The following is a 13,958-nucleotide window of genomic DNA, read 5'->3' as shown; positions in this document are numbered from 1 at the left end:
TGCCTTACAGATTTTTACTTCTAGATTGTAATATTTATGACTTCTGTACATTGAAATTGCAAGCATGACATCAATCAATATATTCATGTGCTTTTGTGTATTAATGCCCTTAGCTGCACATGTTAGTGTTTTGTTACTTGGAAAAGCAAGACCTAATTACATATCAGCTGTGTATTATTAGTGGGTTATTGTTGGAAAACTTGTCCAGTTGATAATCTTTTCTCTCAGATTTATTTCATCCCTATTCCCTTGCAGTGATGAAATTAAAGTATGTTCAGCCCAGGAAACTCACAGAGTTAGCTTGACAATTCACATATAGATGGGAAAGGGCAGGACAAAATAGATATGTTGTGTCTTTCTGAACAGAAAATCAGAGCTTTCTGCAAAAGTGTCAGCAGCAACCAGAGCTGCTTCAATCTGTGAAATAGTGGTGGCAATCATGAATATTTAATACCTGTGACTTCCTTGAATTATGGGGCAAAAGGAGTGGATAGAAGAAAATCTGAAAAAAATCGCAATGTGTTTGTCATCAATTAGGGGTCAGAGCTGATGCTGTGCTCTCTGTCCTGCTCAGCTTTCCATGTAACAAGTCTTGAGAGGCCTCTATCATCTTCATTAACAGATATTCAATCTGACATATCTGACTGGGGAGAAGTTTCCTCTGATATTCAAGTCTGTCATGGTGTCACAATGAACCTTTCCCGGTGGCAATTTAAAAACACAAGAGACAGCAGAGATTTTTAAAACCTCCCAAAGCAAACAAATATTCACACACAGTACAGTACACACTGGATCAAATCTAAATTACCTGTTTTGCCTCTGGCACTGAAGTATTCCCAGCTCTGATTTCTACAGAAGCTTTAAGAACACTGCTCACTGCATTAAACAAATAGTTGGCTGCTTCCTTTAACTCCTGACCATCTCTGCTGTGCTCTGTGTTTACAGTGAGCAAGGAGGCACTGACATGTTTCAGAGTGTTGCTGGCTTCCACCTGCAGGAGAAACACAGGGAACAGTTTATATGTGCTGGCACTACAAATGATAGAACTGACACTTGTGTAATTTACTGAATATTGCAACATCAGTAATCTTTTGGGAATATTAGTGGGTAATGCCATTTTTACTAATTATTTGTGCTGGAGTAATACTTCAAATGTTAATAAAGATGATATACTAGATGGTACATCAAAATGGAATACAGGCATGAAAAATGCAGCCTGCTTCTACAGATGTAATCCATAAAAAGATGAATAAATCTGAAAGAAGCTTGTCTGTCAAACCCTGGGCAAAGCTAGCTTTTAGATTACAGTAAAGTAGTAAATTAGGTTATAAGTTTCTACCTTAATACCAAAGTGCTAAGTGCCAAAGAATGATTTTTGCAATTTTTATTTTGTGCCTGGATGCAGCTTTGGGACTGGGAAAGCATTGGCCAGATTTTAGCCCAGGATAGCGAAGGAGCCAAGCAAATTCACTGCAGGCTTGGACACATCCATCCCCACAGCCTGTGAATGCTGAGCAGCCTTTCTGGAGGGTGAGGGCTGGATCTGTGTTCTTGTATTGCCAAAGTTAACCACATCCGGCTGAAATGCTCCCAAGCCATTGTCTGGCTCCAACTCTATAATACATCAGAAATCAGGACAGCTGTTTTTATTGCCTGCATATTTGGGAAACTTCCCCCAGTGACAGTTTCTGTCCTGCCATATGCTCACCCCATAACCATAAATAGCATCAGCTACTAATGATGCCTTGTTGCCAGACAAGACTCAAGGAACACTATTGTGAGACCAACCTGCACATTTGTGCCCAGCTTCTCTGGGTGCTGACATGTTCCTTGACATTGTCTGTCTGCATTTTGTGCAGTGCCAGGATCAGGGATGAATGAATGTGGGCAATTTTAGAAAAACCCTCTTGGGGCAGTTCTTCTTCAGGGTTCTAAAAGTGCTTTATAGGAGAAAACCTGCGCCCTGACATGTTCCTGACTAGAAGTTAAGGATTCTGTCTCAAAAATGTATGATAAATGTAATGGTCATAGCCTGGATTGTAGAGATTGCTGAGACAATATCTGAGACTTGAATTTAGTTATTCTAAACAGAGTCAAAATGCTGCTGGTCAAAATACACATGCTGGTACAGTTAAAAAAATGGGTAAGAACAGATAATTATAAGGCATTGAAACTCTTCCAAGGTCAGTGGGATAATTAGAGTCTCTACTATTAGTGTGAGGAAATATAAGATGAATTGCTTCTTACCTGTGCTGAGACAGACAGCTCCTCACTCCTGTAAGTGATTTCTTTCAATACCTCTGACATCTTCAGAGCAGTCTGCATTGATGTTATGTTAACAACAGAGAGAGTTGTCAGCATCAGCCCTCGGAGCTTGGGATGAAAAGGGATAATTAGGCAAAGGAACAAGATGCTAATTAGGACTGTGAAAGTAGTGCTGTGTATTGACAGCTAGGCTTGCTGTAAGTTATGCAGCAGAGTAAGACTCGACAACAAGGATCATTTGAGCTTATATTAGCTCTACTGACAAGATGCCACTTGCCCTAGTAATTATAAAATCATGAGTTTTATGTTACCTCCCAGCACAGAGAATTCATACACTTAACATCCATTAAGAGCAAGGAGAGTTACTTGTGAGAATTTGTACTAATGTATGTGAATTACTGTGTAAATGCCACTTCCAGAGAAAGCAGAGCCATGTGTGATTGATGTTATTCAAATAATGAATCATAATTGAAGGATGCATTCTCTAGATCTCTTCATCTGAGGCACTCAAAGCACTGTACAAATATCAGCTTGTGACTGAAACATCAACTGGTGGCTAAAATGGACTAAAGAAAATTACCTGCCATCTAGTGCTTTTGGGGGAAATTAGATATTTATCCCTCTGGAGATGCCATTTTATTGATATTTGATATTTAAATTGCTTGGGAAAATTACATTTAGATTAACTAGTTTAAATTAATGAAATAACAATTGAGAATTAACTGTTTTACTGATGAATGATAAAACAAATAATTTATGTAGACAAATAGTGAAAACTAGCTGAGACCTGTGCCAAACACTGAGACAGATGCTAGAAACTTGAAACCTTCATTGATTTCAAGAGGCGATATGTGAGCTTTTTATTACTTAAGAGCTGTCAAAGAGTATGAAGAGGCCATTATATGACATTTTACTCTAAGAAAGCATTTTGCTGACCTCTTTTCGTGTGTCTGTCGGTAAAGACATGTTAAAACTTTCCTCTTGGATCTGCTGATTAAGGACAGATGTCACTGACTTGTACAGCTGGAAGAGACTCATGCTGCTGTTCCCATCTTTTAGGATGGTGTTTTCCTTCTCAGATACCACAGCCTGCAGGGTCAGGTTCCCATCTATCATATCTGCAGGTCCAACCTGGTGAAGGAATCAGATATGCTCTCAACATTGCCAAGGCTGTTACAATTTTCTTTGAACAGCTTCCGTGATCATCTTAATGATAGCCTAGACAGAGTGGGACATAAAACTTCATGTTCCCCATTTTCAATGTTTTATTTTTAATGGCCTGATAAGGATCTCCTTACTGTGGCACTGGGGAAGAACCAGAGGTTTTAGGGCCTACATAGAGTAAATTCAGACTCAGTAAATAGGCTTACACTGCTCAATCAACATCCAAACAATTCTTTTAGACTTTTGTTCTAGAAAAAGGGGCAGTGGAAGATCTTTTGGCCTTGAGCACACAGAGAATCATCTCTGTTAGGTAGAAAAATGGTGATTATGGCACATTCAGAAGGAAGTAGTACATCTAAAACAGGAAGAAACTCCAAAAGTCAATTATGGGTTAGTTATCCACTTGAGAGTTCTTGAAACGAATTAATTCTACTGTGTACCTTCACTGAAGCATTTGTTTGAACTGTGTCACCAAAGTTGTTGCTAACAATAATTTTCACATGTAAAATAAAATCATTTTCCTCTTCTCCAAGTGGAAGATAAACTGGGAAGAGTTCAGGATCTGGGCTACAATCCAGAAGGGAATCTGAAACAGGAAAGAAGGGGTCAGGGAGCAGCAGACAGCACAGAGACGCCTCCTGCTCTCTGAGAGCAGGGGACTCAGGCCATGTTCACCCAGGAGCAGTGTCCCTGCAGAGCAGGGCAGGTTGTGCCTTTGCTCTTGTCAGGAGAAGCCAAACACTTGGCCTGGGGACTTACCTGGTGTGACATAGAAGCAATAGGTGAGCTGCCCGCCAGGGCTGGCTGAACCGGGAGCGCTGCAGGAGACTCTGAAGGCGGTGAGCACCGTGCCGTGCTCGGGACTCAGGGCACAGCCGGGGGCTGCGGGCGGGGGCACGGTGCTCAGCAGGAACCAGCGCTCCCCGTAACCGCGCTCAGTCCTGGCTGCGAGTGGAGGGAGCAGGAGTCAGGCAGGACCGAGCCCAGCAGCGCCTGGGGCAGATCTGCATTGAGCCCACCGAGCAACCGGGTCTGCATCGAGCCCACCGAGCAACCGGGTCTGTATCGTGACCACCGAGCAACCGGGTCTGCATCAAGCCCACTGAGCAACCGGGTCTGTATCGTGCAGAGCAACCGGGTCTGCATCGAGCCCGCCGAGCAACCGGGTCTGCATCGTGCAGAGCAACCAGGTCTGCATCATGTCCACTGAGTAACCGGGCTGCCTGTCGGGCACACACACGGCAGGCTGGGCTAACAACGAATAAAGTCCTGCTACTGAATCAACCATAACGCAAAAGAACTATTTCCAATATGTTAATGTCCGATTATAAAGCAAAGCACTATTATTTGATCAAGCATTTAGCATAACTTTGTTATAGGTGAGCCTTAACAAAGTTATTAACAGCTTGGAGAAAGATAACTGAATTTCTCCTGCTATGCGACACCTCAGAACAAACTTATCTCCTCGTTATTTTAAAGAACTTGCATATAAAGTAACACTTTCAACTTGTGGACTAATTTACCTTCATATTTGTCAGTGAGGCTATGCATGTGTGACATCAATACAATGTCATGTCAGCAGAGATTATCTCAAAGGAATCTGTAAACCCTAAAAACCCTGTTAGCCCCTACCTGTTACTTTAATCTGAAAAGCTTCTCCCTGTGTCTGCAAGAAGGAGCTGGTCATCCTCAACACAGATGAGTTGCTTTGAAGCAAATTCAAAGAGTGCTGCTGGAAACCAGTCAGGCCACAGGCTAGAGGGAGGGTTATAGGCTGGAAAATTAGACAGAAAAGAACACATGGCAGTAGAGGCTTTTTGCTGTTCTTTCTGTTGTGATTTATCAGGAGCAGGGTGGCAGTTTGGTGCCCTTCATTATAACCCTTCCCAATCCAGGCACTCCCTTGTCTCCATCCTCACTAGTATTTTCTAAGCATCCACTTGACAAAATATCCCTCTGAGGCCATATGACTTTGTGGACATTTATTTTTGTGTGTGCAGTATTTATGACAAATTTGGTGCTCTCACCTTATTTTGTAACGTGTTATCTAAATACCAGTTATAATATATGGCCTGGGAGTCCTCCTGTCCAGAGACACTCAAAACAACTTCATCACTAACATTCACTGGCTTGCAGTTTGCCTCACACCTGCAAGGAAGTAAGATGGGAGTTACGCAGAGTATGAGATGTCTAGAAGAAATTTCACACATATCTTATGGCATTTATTCCTGTTGTTTCAATGAGGTTGACATGTTGAAATCTCCAGCACCTCAGTGGGGTCAAAAACCCTAAGTGGTTTTCAGAAGAATGTGTTTCAGTTTGTAAAAGGATTGTGTTCAAAAACATGGACTGAAAAATGCAGCAAGATTTATTTGGTCAGTAATTTTTATAATGGTAAGGTGTAAATGAATTTAGAACAATAAGTTTTCTTTACTGTGAGGGTGTTGAGGCCCTGGCACAGGTTGCCCAGAGAAGCTGTGGATGCTCCATCCCTGGAAGTGTTCAAGGCCAGGCTGGATGGAGCTCTGAGTAACTTGATCTAGTGGAAGGTGTTCTGCCCATGACTGAGGGGTGGAACAAGATGATCTTTAAAGTCCCTTCCAATCCAAAGCATTCTGTGATTCTAGTACTCCGTGATTCTAAAAGTACAATACTACTTTATGATCATTATTATTGGAAACTGTGGCCTTGCACTATATTTGTGCAGTAATAGTATTAACATGTGAATACCAGGGTTTAAAACCAGACCTGATTTCCAGTTGCAGTTCTTGTTTTGCAGTCACATAGAGACATTGCTCATCCTGCCTCTCTTCACTGCCATGGTTTTGGACTGTAATCCTGACAGTCACTGCTGATTTCGGAGGAGGAAGGCAGGAAGGTGGGATTTGCACCTCGCTTTGGTTGATTAGAATTATCTGTTGCTTCACACATTCATTCCAGGCGGGCCAGCAAGCTCCTGCAGAAACATTTCCTTTATAGTTAGAACAGCATCTTATAAAGGACTTTCCTGCCATAAGTTTCAAAGAGCTTTAGAGACAAGTTTCTTGAACACAATTTAAAGAGTTGGTAATCTGGATTCCGAGTACGGGCTTTTCCAAAGTCATGTATGAGGTCGGGGATAATTATGGGGATAGAACACAGATGGCCAATCCTGTTTTCAGCCAGAAATGTGCTTGCATCATATTTAATGTTAATTATTGCTGTTTTATTGAGGCACATGTACTTTGCAAATGCCTGTGTAAGTCACCTGGGATTAGTCTTTGGGTATGAGAGAGAAGCTTAGGACAGGTAGATCTTGAAAAACTGAAAAACTGAAACCTTTGGGAGAAGACAAAGCAGAGTACTATGCCATATTATATACCATAATTAGTTTGGTCCCAAAACTAGGGTTGGGTAGAAGGACATTCTTCATGTACAGTGAATGGCAAACTTTAAAGCCACAAAATGAAGCATCCTTAAGTCAGATTTTCAACACTGGGTCTGACACAACAGTGAGTTTGTTACTCATCAAATACAAGTTGGTGAAAAAAGTTCAGGAAATGCACAAACCACAGGTCCAGAGAAAACTGGAATTATTGTTGTTGTCTGGCCAGCCAAGTGTAACAGTTGTGAAAGGATCCACATGGCGACTCGGTTTAATATATATTTTGTGATCCTAAATAAGAAGTAAATGTATCAGTTAGAACACAAGCATGAATAAACACATACATATGTTGCTTCTTTATAATGAAAAAGGTCTGAAAGTTTAGACCCCAAATCAGTGGATGCAGCTCTGTAGCTTATATGATCTTTCTCTTAGCCAAGGTAGCATGGCAGTAGAAGCTATGGGAATAGAAGAAGATAGCACAGAAAAATTGTGTGGCAAAATTCTCCCAAATGCAGAATTGGTTTAGGAGTGCAGATCCCATTTTCAAAACTAGGTACTTAGGAAATTAATTCCTATTAAACCTTCACATCTGGACCAAGACTTCTAACCCTTGAACAGCCACTTGTCTTCTGGTGCATTCCTTTTTTATCTTAATTGGATACATTGCAGCTATAAACGAAGAGGAGAAGGGGTAGCTGAGCTTGTCTTGCTGTGTACCAAACTGTGATAAACTTGGGTGTGGATTAGATTTATATTCCTCTGATGCAATATATTTTTACAGGCAATCTGTAAAGCATGATGGCTTCTTGTGAAGCAGTATATCTCCCATAGCAGATGTCTGTCTGCTAATGTTACAGTTGAAAACTAGACTTTTAACATGATAAAATATTCTATCTGGCATTTTTATTATTTAAATTTGGACAGCTGCTAGCAATTGGTGTATCATTAACTTCTTAGTTTGCCAAAAACTGGGAGATTTTTCATTGCAAAATAATTTAAACACTCCAATACAAAAACAGAAAACACTTGGGAACGATATAAAATATATTAAACTCTACTTGAAGGATCACTTTCCAGAGAGAGGTTTACATTAGTCAAGTAGATGAATTAAAAATTCATCTAAACACATTTTAACTTCCAAAACTGAATTGTTGTGAAAAGTTCATTTTCTTTAATCTTTTTTATGCATTGTAGATGGAATGCCTGTAAACACATTTGTCTCCAAGACTTGTGGTATAGATTTTGTGTTGAGCCATATGGGGAACAGAACATCTAGTCCATGATTTGCTATGCTGCAAATACTTCTTTTCCCTGTCTTATACAGCAGTTTCACTGGTAAGAAAAATCTCTAAGCAATTTTAAAGAAAGATCCTTAAATAATACTTACTTTTTTCTTTGGGGTATTTGTTTTGTAGCTGCCTTCTTCCTTATCAGAATCTGTTTAATGCAAAAAAGAACAGAATATTTTAGTGCTACCTGTAAAGCTTTCAGACATCCTCAGTGAATATCCACAGGATTTGACTTGTGATAGTGTGAAAGATGGGGCTGTAAGAATCAGACTCCAGAGCTGTGACAAACACCACAGTCAAATGGTAAAATGGTAACAACAAGCTCATCACAGACTACAAAGGGATGATCCTGATTCTTCAAACATAATGGTATAAATCAAAATATATTCACAGAAGGTGATGGAGTTTCACTGATGTACAAAGGAAAATTGATGGAAAGCACTGAAAAACTTTCAATACAATTAGCGCTAAGGTTATTTTATTGCTGGTATAATCTGCTCTTGTAAATGTAAGGATGAGCCATCTAGAAGCCATTAGTGACAGCAATTTATGAGACTGCTGTGATGCAAATATTTTCTGGTTTCAAAGCTGTGTCCCAAACCATAAACTTCACTCATTACTTCTAGGACAAACAGCAAATGTGCAATGTGTTACATATACAGAGTGATGCTAATTTATGACTACATCAAAGTCAGGGAATCTGCCTTCATCAGGAAAAAGCCTCCACAAAAGTTTTCAGCACTGTTGCTGGAAGGAAGGCAATTACTACATGCAAACCATAAACACCCCATGAAATGCTCTGATTGCAAAAAGACATTTCCATGGTGAAAATCAGCACCGTCAGATTAATGTAATTACCTTCTTTATGGGAGCTGTTTGCCAACACAGTGATGAATCCAAGATCCAGACTCATGTTTGAGAAGTCATTCATGGCCACCACTTTCACTAGATAAGTACCTAGAGAAGGAAAAGGGCCAGTTAAGAGTAGCAGTGGGCCCCGTCCAATGGGTTTGTAAAGAAAATCCCCTTCTTTTCTGTTAAGAGTTTTCAGGGGGTTCTGATGGGTGTCCACTGCTGTAAGGCTTTTCCTGGAATGTTTTTCCTCTTTATCTCAACTTCTGAATAACTCAGCTGCCCTTTTTCTAGCCCTTGTCATGCAATTCTTTGTCAGCCTACTATGATAGCACACAGGAAACTAGAGGTGTACAAACACTGGAGGCCAAAGGAGTTTAAGTATCTTGAGACAGCAGTTATCTTTTTTGAAATTTTTTGCCTATGGGGAAGGGATGTTCAAATGAGTACAGGGAGAACAAATAAAACTTTAATACCGAATAATTTAAAAATATGAAATGAAATCATAATTAGCTTCTACTGTTCCCACTTTGGCATGCGGCTGGAATAGCTCATTAGAGGTGGAAACTTTTTTATCTTCTGCCACTGTTAATTAACTCTTAGGCACAATCTGCCTAATTCCACATTTTAAAGGCTTTGACTATGTAATAATGGAATGATAATATTACTAAAATGTTTATTCATAATTAACTCCAACAAAAGTTATGTGTTGGAAATGGACATGCAGAAAAACTCCCCTTTTCTTTGTCATCTCTACTGAGAACTCCTCAGATTATGAATTACTTCAGTGTAAAATGCAGAGCAGTCTACTCTTGAAACATAATGAACAAATAGGAGGAAAACACTTTGCTATTCAAGCAAATGTTCTCATTTGTACTTCAATCAGATGGTGCCATGAAAAAATAAACCCTATGTCTCTTTATTGTGTCTCTTCCATTGCAAGAATCAGGTGAAGCCTTGCTCTGACTCTGCAGAGCAGAACCATTTCTCTGCTTCAATTTTAGCTCGCTTACATAGGACTGTGCTGTTCATCCTGCTCTGCAGACTTTGAGCAGTCAGAAAAGCTGCCAAATTCAGCTGTGCATTACTGTCCCCTAGCCAGGATGCTGTGACTCTTTGCGTGACCTGTGATGTCCTGGAAGCACAGGAGGTGTTGCTGTTGCTGTACCTTCCCAGGGCACAGGAATGCTGTATACCCGCAGCTCCCCACGAGGGCCGTCTGCTTTGTGCCACTGGCTTTGGTTGGATCCAGTCACCTCAAACATCAGCTCCTCTGGGGCACCATGGGACGCAGAGACATTCACCTCCAAATCCTGCCCCAGCTGCAGAGTGTGGGAAGCCACTGCAGCCTGAATTCCAGATACTGGCTCAATTAAATGAACAGCAATAGTCGCAGAGATCTGCGATGCCATCGTGCTCCTGGATGCTCGGATCTCCAGCTGGTGCATCCCTGGGCCTATCAGTTCTTGAGAGGCCCTGCCCAGTGTCAGGTTATGGGGGACAAGACCTTCCTTTGCCCTGGATTCACTCAGTGTCATGTTATCTGCTAACACGCTGTAGGTTACTCCATTGCCTGCAAAAACACAGATGAAAATTTCTCACAGCTTGTGCAACAGGCCAACAAGTTCCAGCTGCTTTGTGCAGCATTCCAGTGTTTATACAGGAATCACAAGAACACTGCAGCAATGCAGTCATTTTTAACAAAGTCACTTAAGATGAGTTAATGCAAATCTATTCCTGTGTTTTCTGCTGGGAATGTTTTGAGAAGAGAATTCAAACATACACTACTGATTTTTAATTTTTTTCAGCACATATGTGCTTTCTCACTTCCAGGAACTTGAAGTGAGAAAGAAATGTACACCAGTGAATGTGTCCAGCTCAGAGTGGAATCCTCTTACTCTAATCAGAGAAAATTTCTAACTTCAAATACAGAAATATTCTGACTGGCATCACATAGATTTTTGTGACTAAAGTTATGCTTATGCTGTCAGCTTTGCCAATAGGAAAAAAGGGTTTATACTTATGTTTTAGATGGTGAAATATCTCTGAGAAAGGACCCTCCAAGGGAGCTGAGATAATAAAATTGCAGGAATACAATTAGTGGGAAAGCATTGACTAAAAAAATTATTATTTTGCATAATGACAATCCTGCTTCTATCCTAAGGATAGCAATAATATTTATCCTTCCCTTTAAACCATGCAGAGAAATGATCCTGACCTCCAGTGAGCTGAACCTGGATCCAGAGCAGCTCCCCATAGAGCGTTCGGCAGCGGGAGCTGTTCCCTGCCTCGTACTGGCTGTAGCACCCGGTAATGCTGAGCTGATCCTCCTGCTCTTGAACTGTCACCTGCTTCTGGGCCATCACGTGCCACTCGCTGCTGGTGCACTCCACAAAAACACTAAACTCCCCAGGAGAGGAGTACCTGTATGTGAGGTTGCTGACCAGTCTAGAATAGAAAGAGAACTTGTTGTGAAAGACCATCCTGGGAAGTGCTTCACCTTACATGATAACACATCCCCAGGTTTCATTCATTCAAATGTCATTCCTACCACTAAGACAACATCTGATTTTTAAATCCATCAGAAAAATGTTTAATCTATTAAAGACAGGATTTCTATGCAATTAAAATAAAAACTACAGAATGTCCTTGTTATATTTTGTTATCAAAAAAAAAACTCTTTAAACTTAAGGAAATAATATTTGCTTGTAGTTTGGCAATTACTGACATGTTTTCAGTAATTCTGCTTCTTAAGATTTGGAATAAATAGTCTTGGAAGTAGGAAACACTTGTTATAATAGAAGAAAGATTGTGATTGGCAGTTTAATATAAGATTTTGTATTGATTTCAAAACAGGTTTTTTCAGAATCCAAGTCTCTCATAGGTTCTATTATTGAGCTATCTAGTTTTTAACATCTCATTTATGAGACTTTGCACATTCAATAAAGTGCAAGCAATGAAATGTACTGTTTGTCTGAAGAGAAATGAAGGCTACATCTTACGTTAGAGGGTAGTAAGGATCAATGGTGTGACCATCTCCAGTGCTAATGGTACAGGAAAGGTTCCCAGAATATGGTGAAAGCAGCCAGATCAAAGTGACTGTGATATTTTCAAAGACAAAACATGTGTCTTTCATAACCAGCTGCAGACCTGCAAAGCAGAATCACAATTCAGTGCCAGTGTTTGTCTACTTTCCTTACAAAATTCAATTTATTTTCAGGCATTGAGAGCCAGCCTGCTCCAAACCACAGCTGGTAGTGTTGCTAATTTGTGTGCATTAGTGGTGTGACAGGGAGCTGATTCTTTTCCATGACTAGTAATCAAAATTTTTGTTGGAACATAATTATATCTAAAGATGTTTTATGTGTCTGTATTTCTGGGCTTTGTAGTCTACCCGGAACCCTCAGTTAGGACAGGGAATCTACATTTTTGTGCCTATTTTCAGTGATCACCACTATTCCAGTTTCTTCCCTGAGGATGGAACAGTGATTTTTAAGATAAATATCAGTGGTCTCAGTATTACAGCACAGAACAGGACAGGCTTCTTGTGTGGACATCCCCCTCCCTCTTACCTTCCTTGCAGTGGTATTGAATTGACAAATAGCTTCCCAAAGCTGGACAAGGATCTCCAAAGAACGTGCCATCTGCTGCCACCTGGCAGGCCTGCAGCCCGTGACACTGGCCTGCAAAGGGAGCATTTCAGATCAGCACGTGGCTCTTGCCTTTACTGGCACAACAGCTGAGATGAAAGATGATTGAGAAACAAGAAGGGCAGGAGGAGCAGTATCATGTCTCTGATTTCTAGACAAATTTCCACATCATTTTGACTTTAGTGTGTTGCTTATTTTGTGGCATTTCTTTGCAACAATTCATTTTATTGGAACAAAGCTGGATTTGAAAACGTACGATTAAAAAAAAAGGAAAAAAAAATTTCGTGTTTTGTTTAATTTTGGCTGGAAGCCCTAAGAATCTCCCTGGGGACAGGCCAGAGTCACTGTTTAGTATCCAAGCCCTTGGCTCCAGTAGAGTGGGTGCCTGACACGTGGCAGGGAGCAGCAGGTCCCTCATGTCCCCGTGGGTGTCAGCCTTGTCACCCCTCCTGCTTTGGAGTTAGGTTTGTTTGGATGTGTTGCTTTACATCTCTATCAAATCTTGTGTATCCCACTGAATTTCTCAAGGAATCAGTGTGTTCACATATTTTCTTCCTACACTAAGAGCCAGCCACACCCTTGTCAGGCACACCCCTTGCCCTTCATTTGCTTCTCCCCTCCTATGAATCTTTGCTCCTCACAAAACCCTTCCTTTTGCTCCTCTTTCCTTCTCTGAACCTTGTCTCCTCAAAAAACCCCTCCTTTCCATCCAGCCTCCTGTAGCAACCTCCTCCCCATCAGAAGTTCTCTGTGATTCCCTTCATTTTAGGAATAATCGCTTTCCCATTTGCTAACTCTACTGGAAAAAAAGATAAAGAATTTGAGGCACAAGGAACTTTGATCCATGCTCTGTGTTTCTGATAAGCAATGCTGTGAGATACCACCTGCTACTTCATCCTTGACACTGAGCCAGCTGCAGCCTTCATCTCTGTTAAACTGCAGAGAAGTCTCTGACACACAGTAGTGAGGGGTCTTCCTCCCATAGAAGCTCTCTTCAATTTGAATCACTTCTCCTGATCCACACTGTACAGTGGCATTGGAATTATCACAAGCGATGCTCTGGCCAGATTCTAGTAGGAGAAAAAAACCCCAAATATTACCTTTTTTAATTTCTGAAAAATCGTGCTACAATTCTATTCCATGTCCATTTTGTTTTGTTTGTCTTTCTTCCCTTTTCTCTGTTTTAAGCTAAACAATTAAGAAAATTTAAGAAAATTACAAAAGAGTCAAAATTAATAGATTTATGTTTTTACTGCCTTAAAATATTGAGGACATTTTCAATAAGCAAAAATATTTTAATAATAAAAATAGATTGTATTTTGTGAAAAACTCTTAGCATTTGTTTGACCTGAAATACTGGAAGGTTTAAAG

At 40.5% G+C, this 13,958-nt stretch overlaps 1 protein-coding gene across 1 annotated transcript in view; it reads right to left on the bottom strand.

Moving 5' to 3' along the window:
- The window catches only part of PKD1L2 (polycystin 1 like 2), a 35,501-nt gene that overhangs the window by 18,128 nt on the left and 3,415 nt on the right, over positions 1-13,958 (bottom strand). Inside the window, 17 exon segments of the mRNA XM_030955878.1 lie at positions 455-502; positions 809-991; positions 2,248-2,373; positions 3,202-3,396; positions 3,870-4,015; positions 4,189-4,374; positions 5,062-5,203; positions 5,457-5,577; positions 6,178-6,385; positions 6,979-7,084; positions 8,184-8,233; positions 8,944-9,042; positions 10,106-10,510; positions 11,156-11,385; positions 11,940-12,087; positions 12,510-12,620; positions 13,472-13,657. Of these exon segments, the coding sequence (XP_030811738.1) occupies positions 455-502; positions 809-991; positions 2,248-2,373; positions 3,202-3,396; positions 3,870-4,015; positions 4,189-4,374; positions 5,062-5,203; positions 5,457-5,577; positions 6,178-6,385; positions 6,979-7,084; positions 8,184-8,233; positions 8,944-9,042; positions 10,106-10,510; positions 11,156-11,385; positions 11,940-12,087; positions 12,510-12,620; positions 13,472-13,657 (2,690 nt within the window).

This window comes from Camarhynchus parvulus, chromosome 11 (assembly GCF_901933205.1).
Source record: "Camarhynchus parvulus chromosome 11, STF_HiC, whole genome shotgun sequence".
Taxonomy (NCBI): Eukaryota; Metazoa; Chordata; class Aves; order Passeriformes; family Thraupidae; genus Camarhynchus; species Camarhynchus parvulus.
The sequence above is the reverse complement of the archived record's forward strand: the minus strand, read 5'-3'. Positions and strand labels throughout refer to the sequence as shown.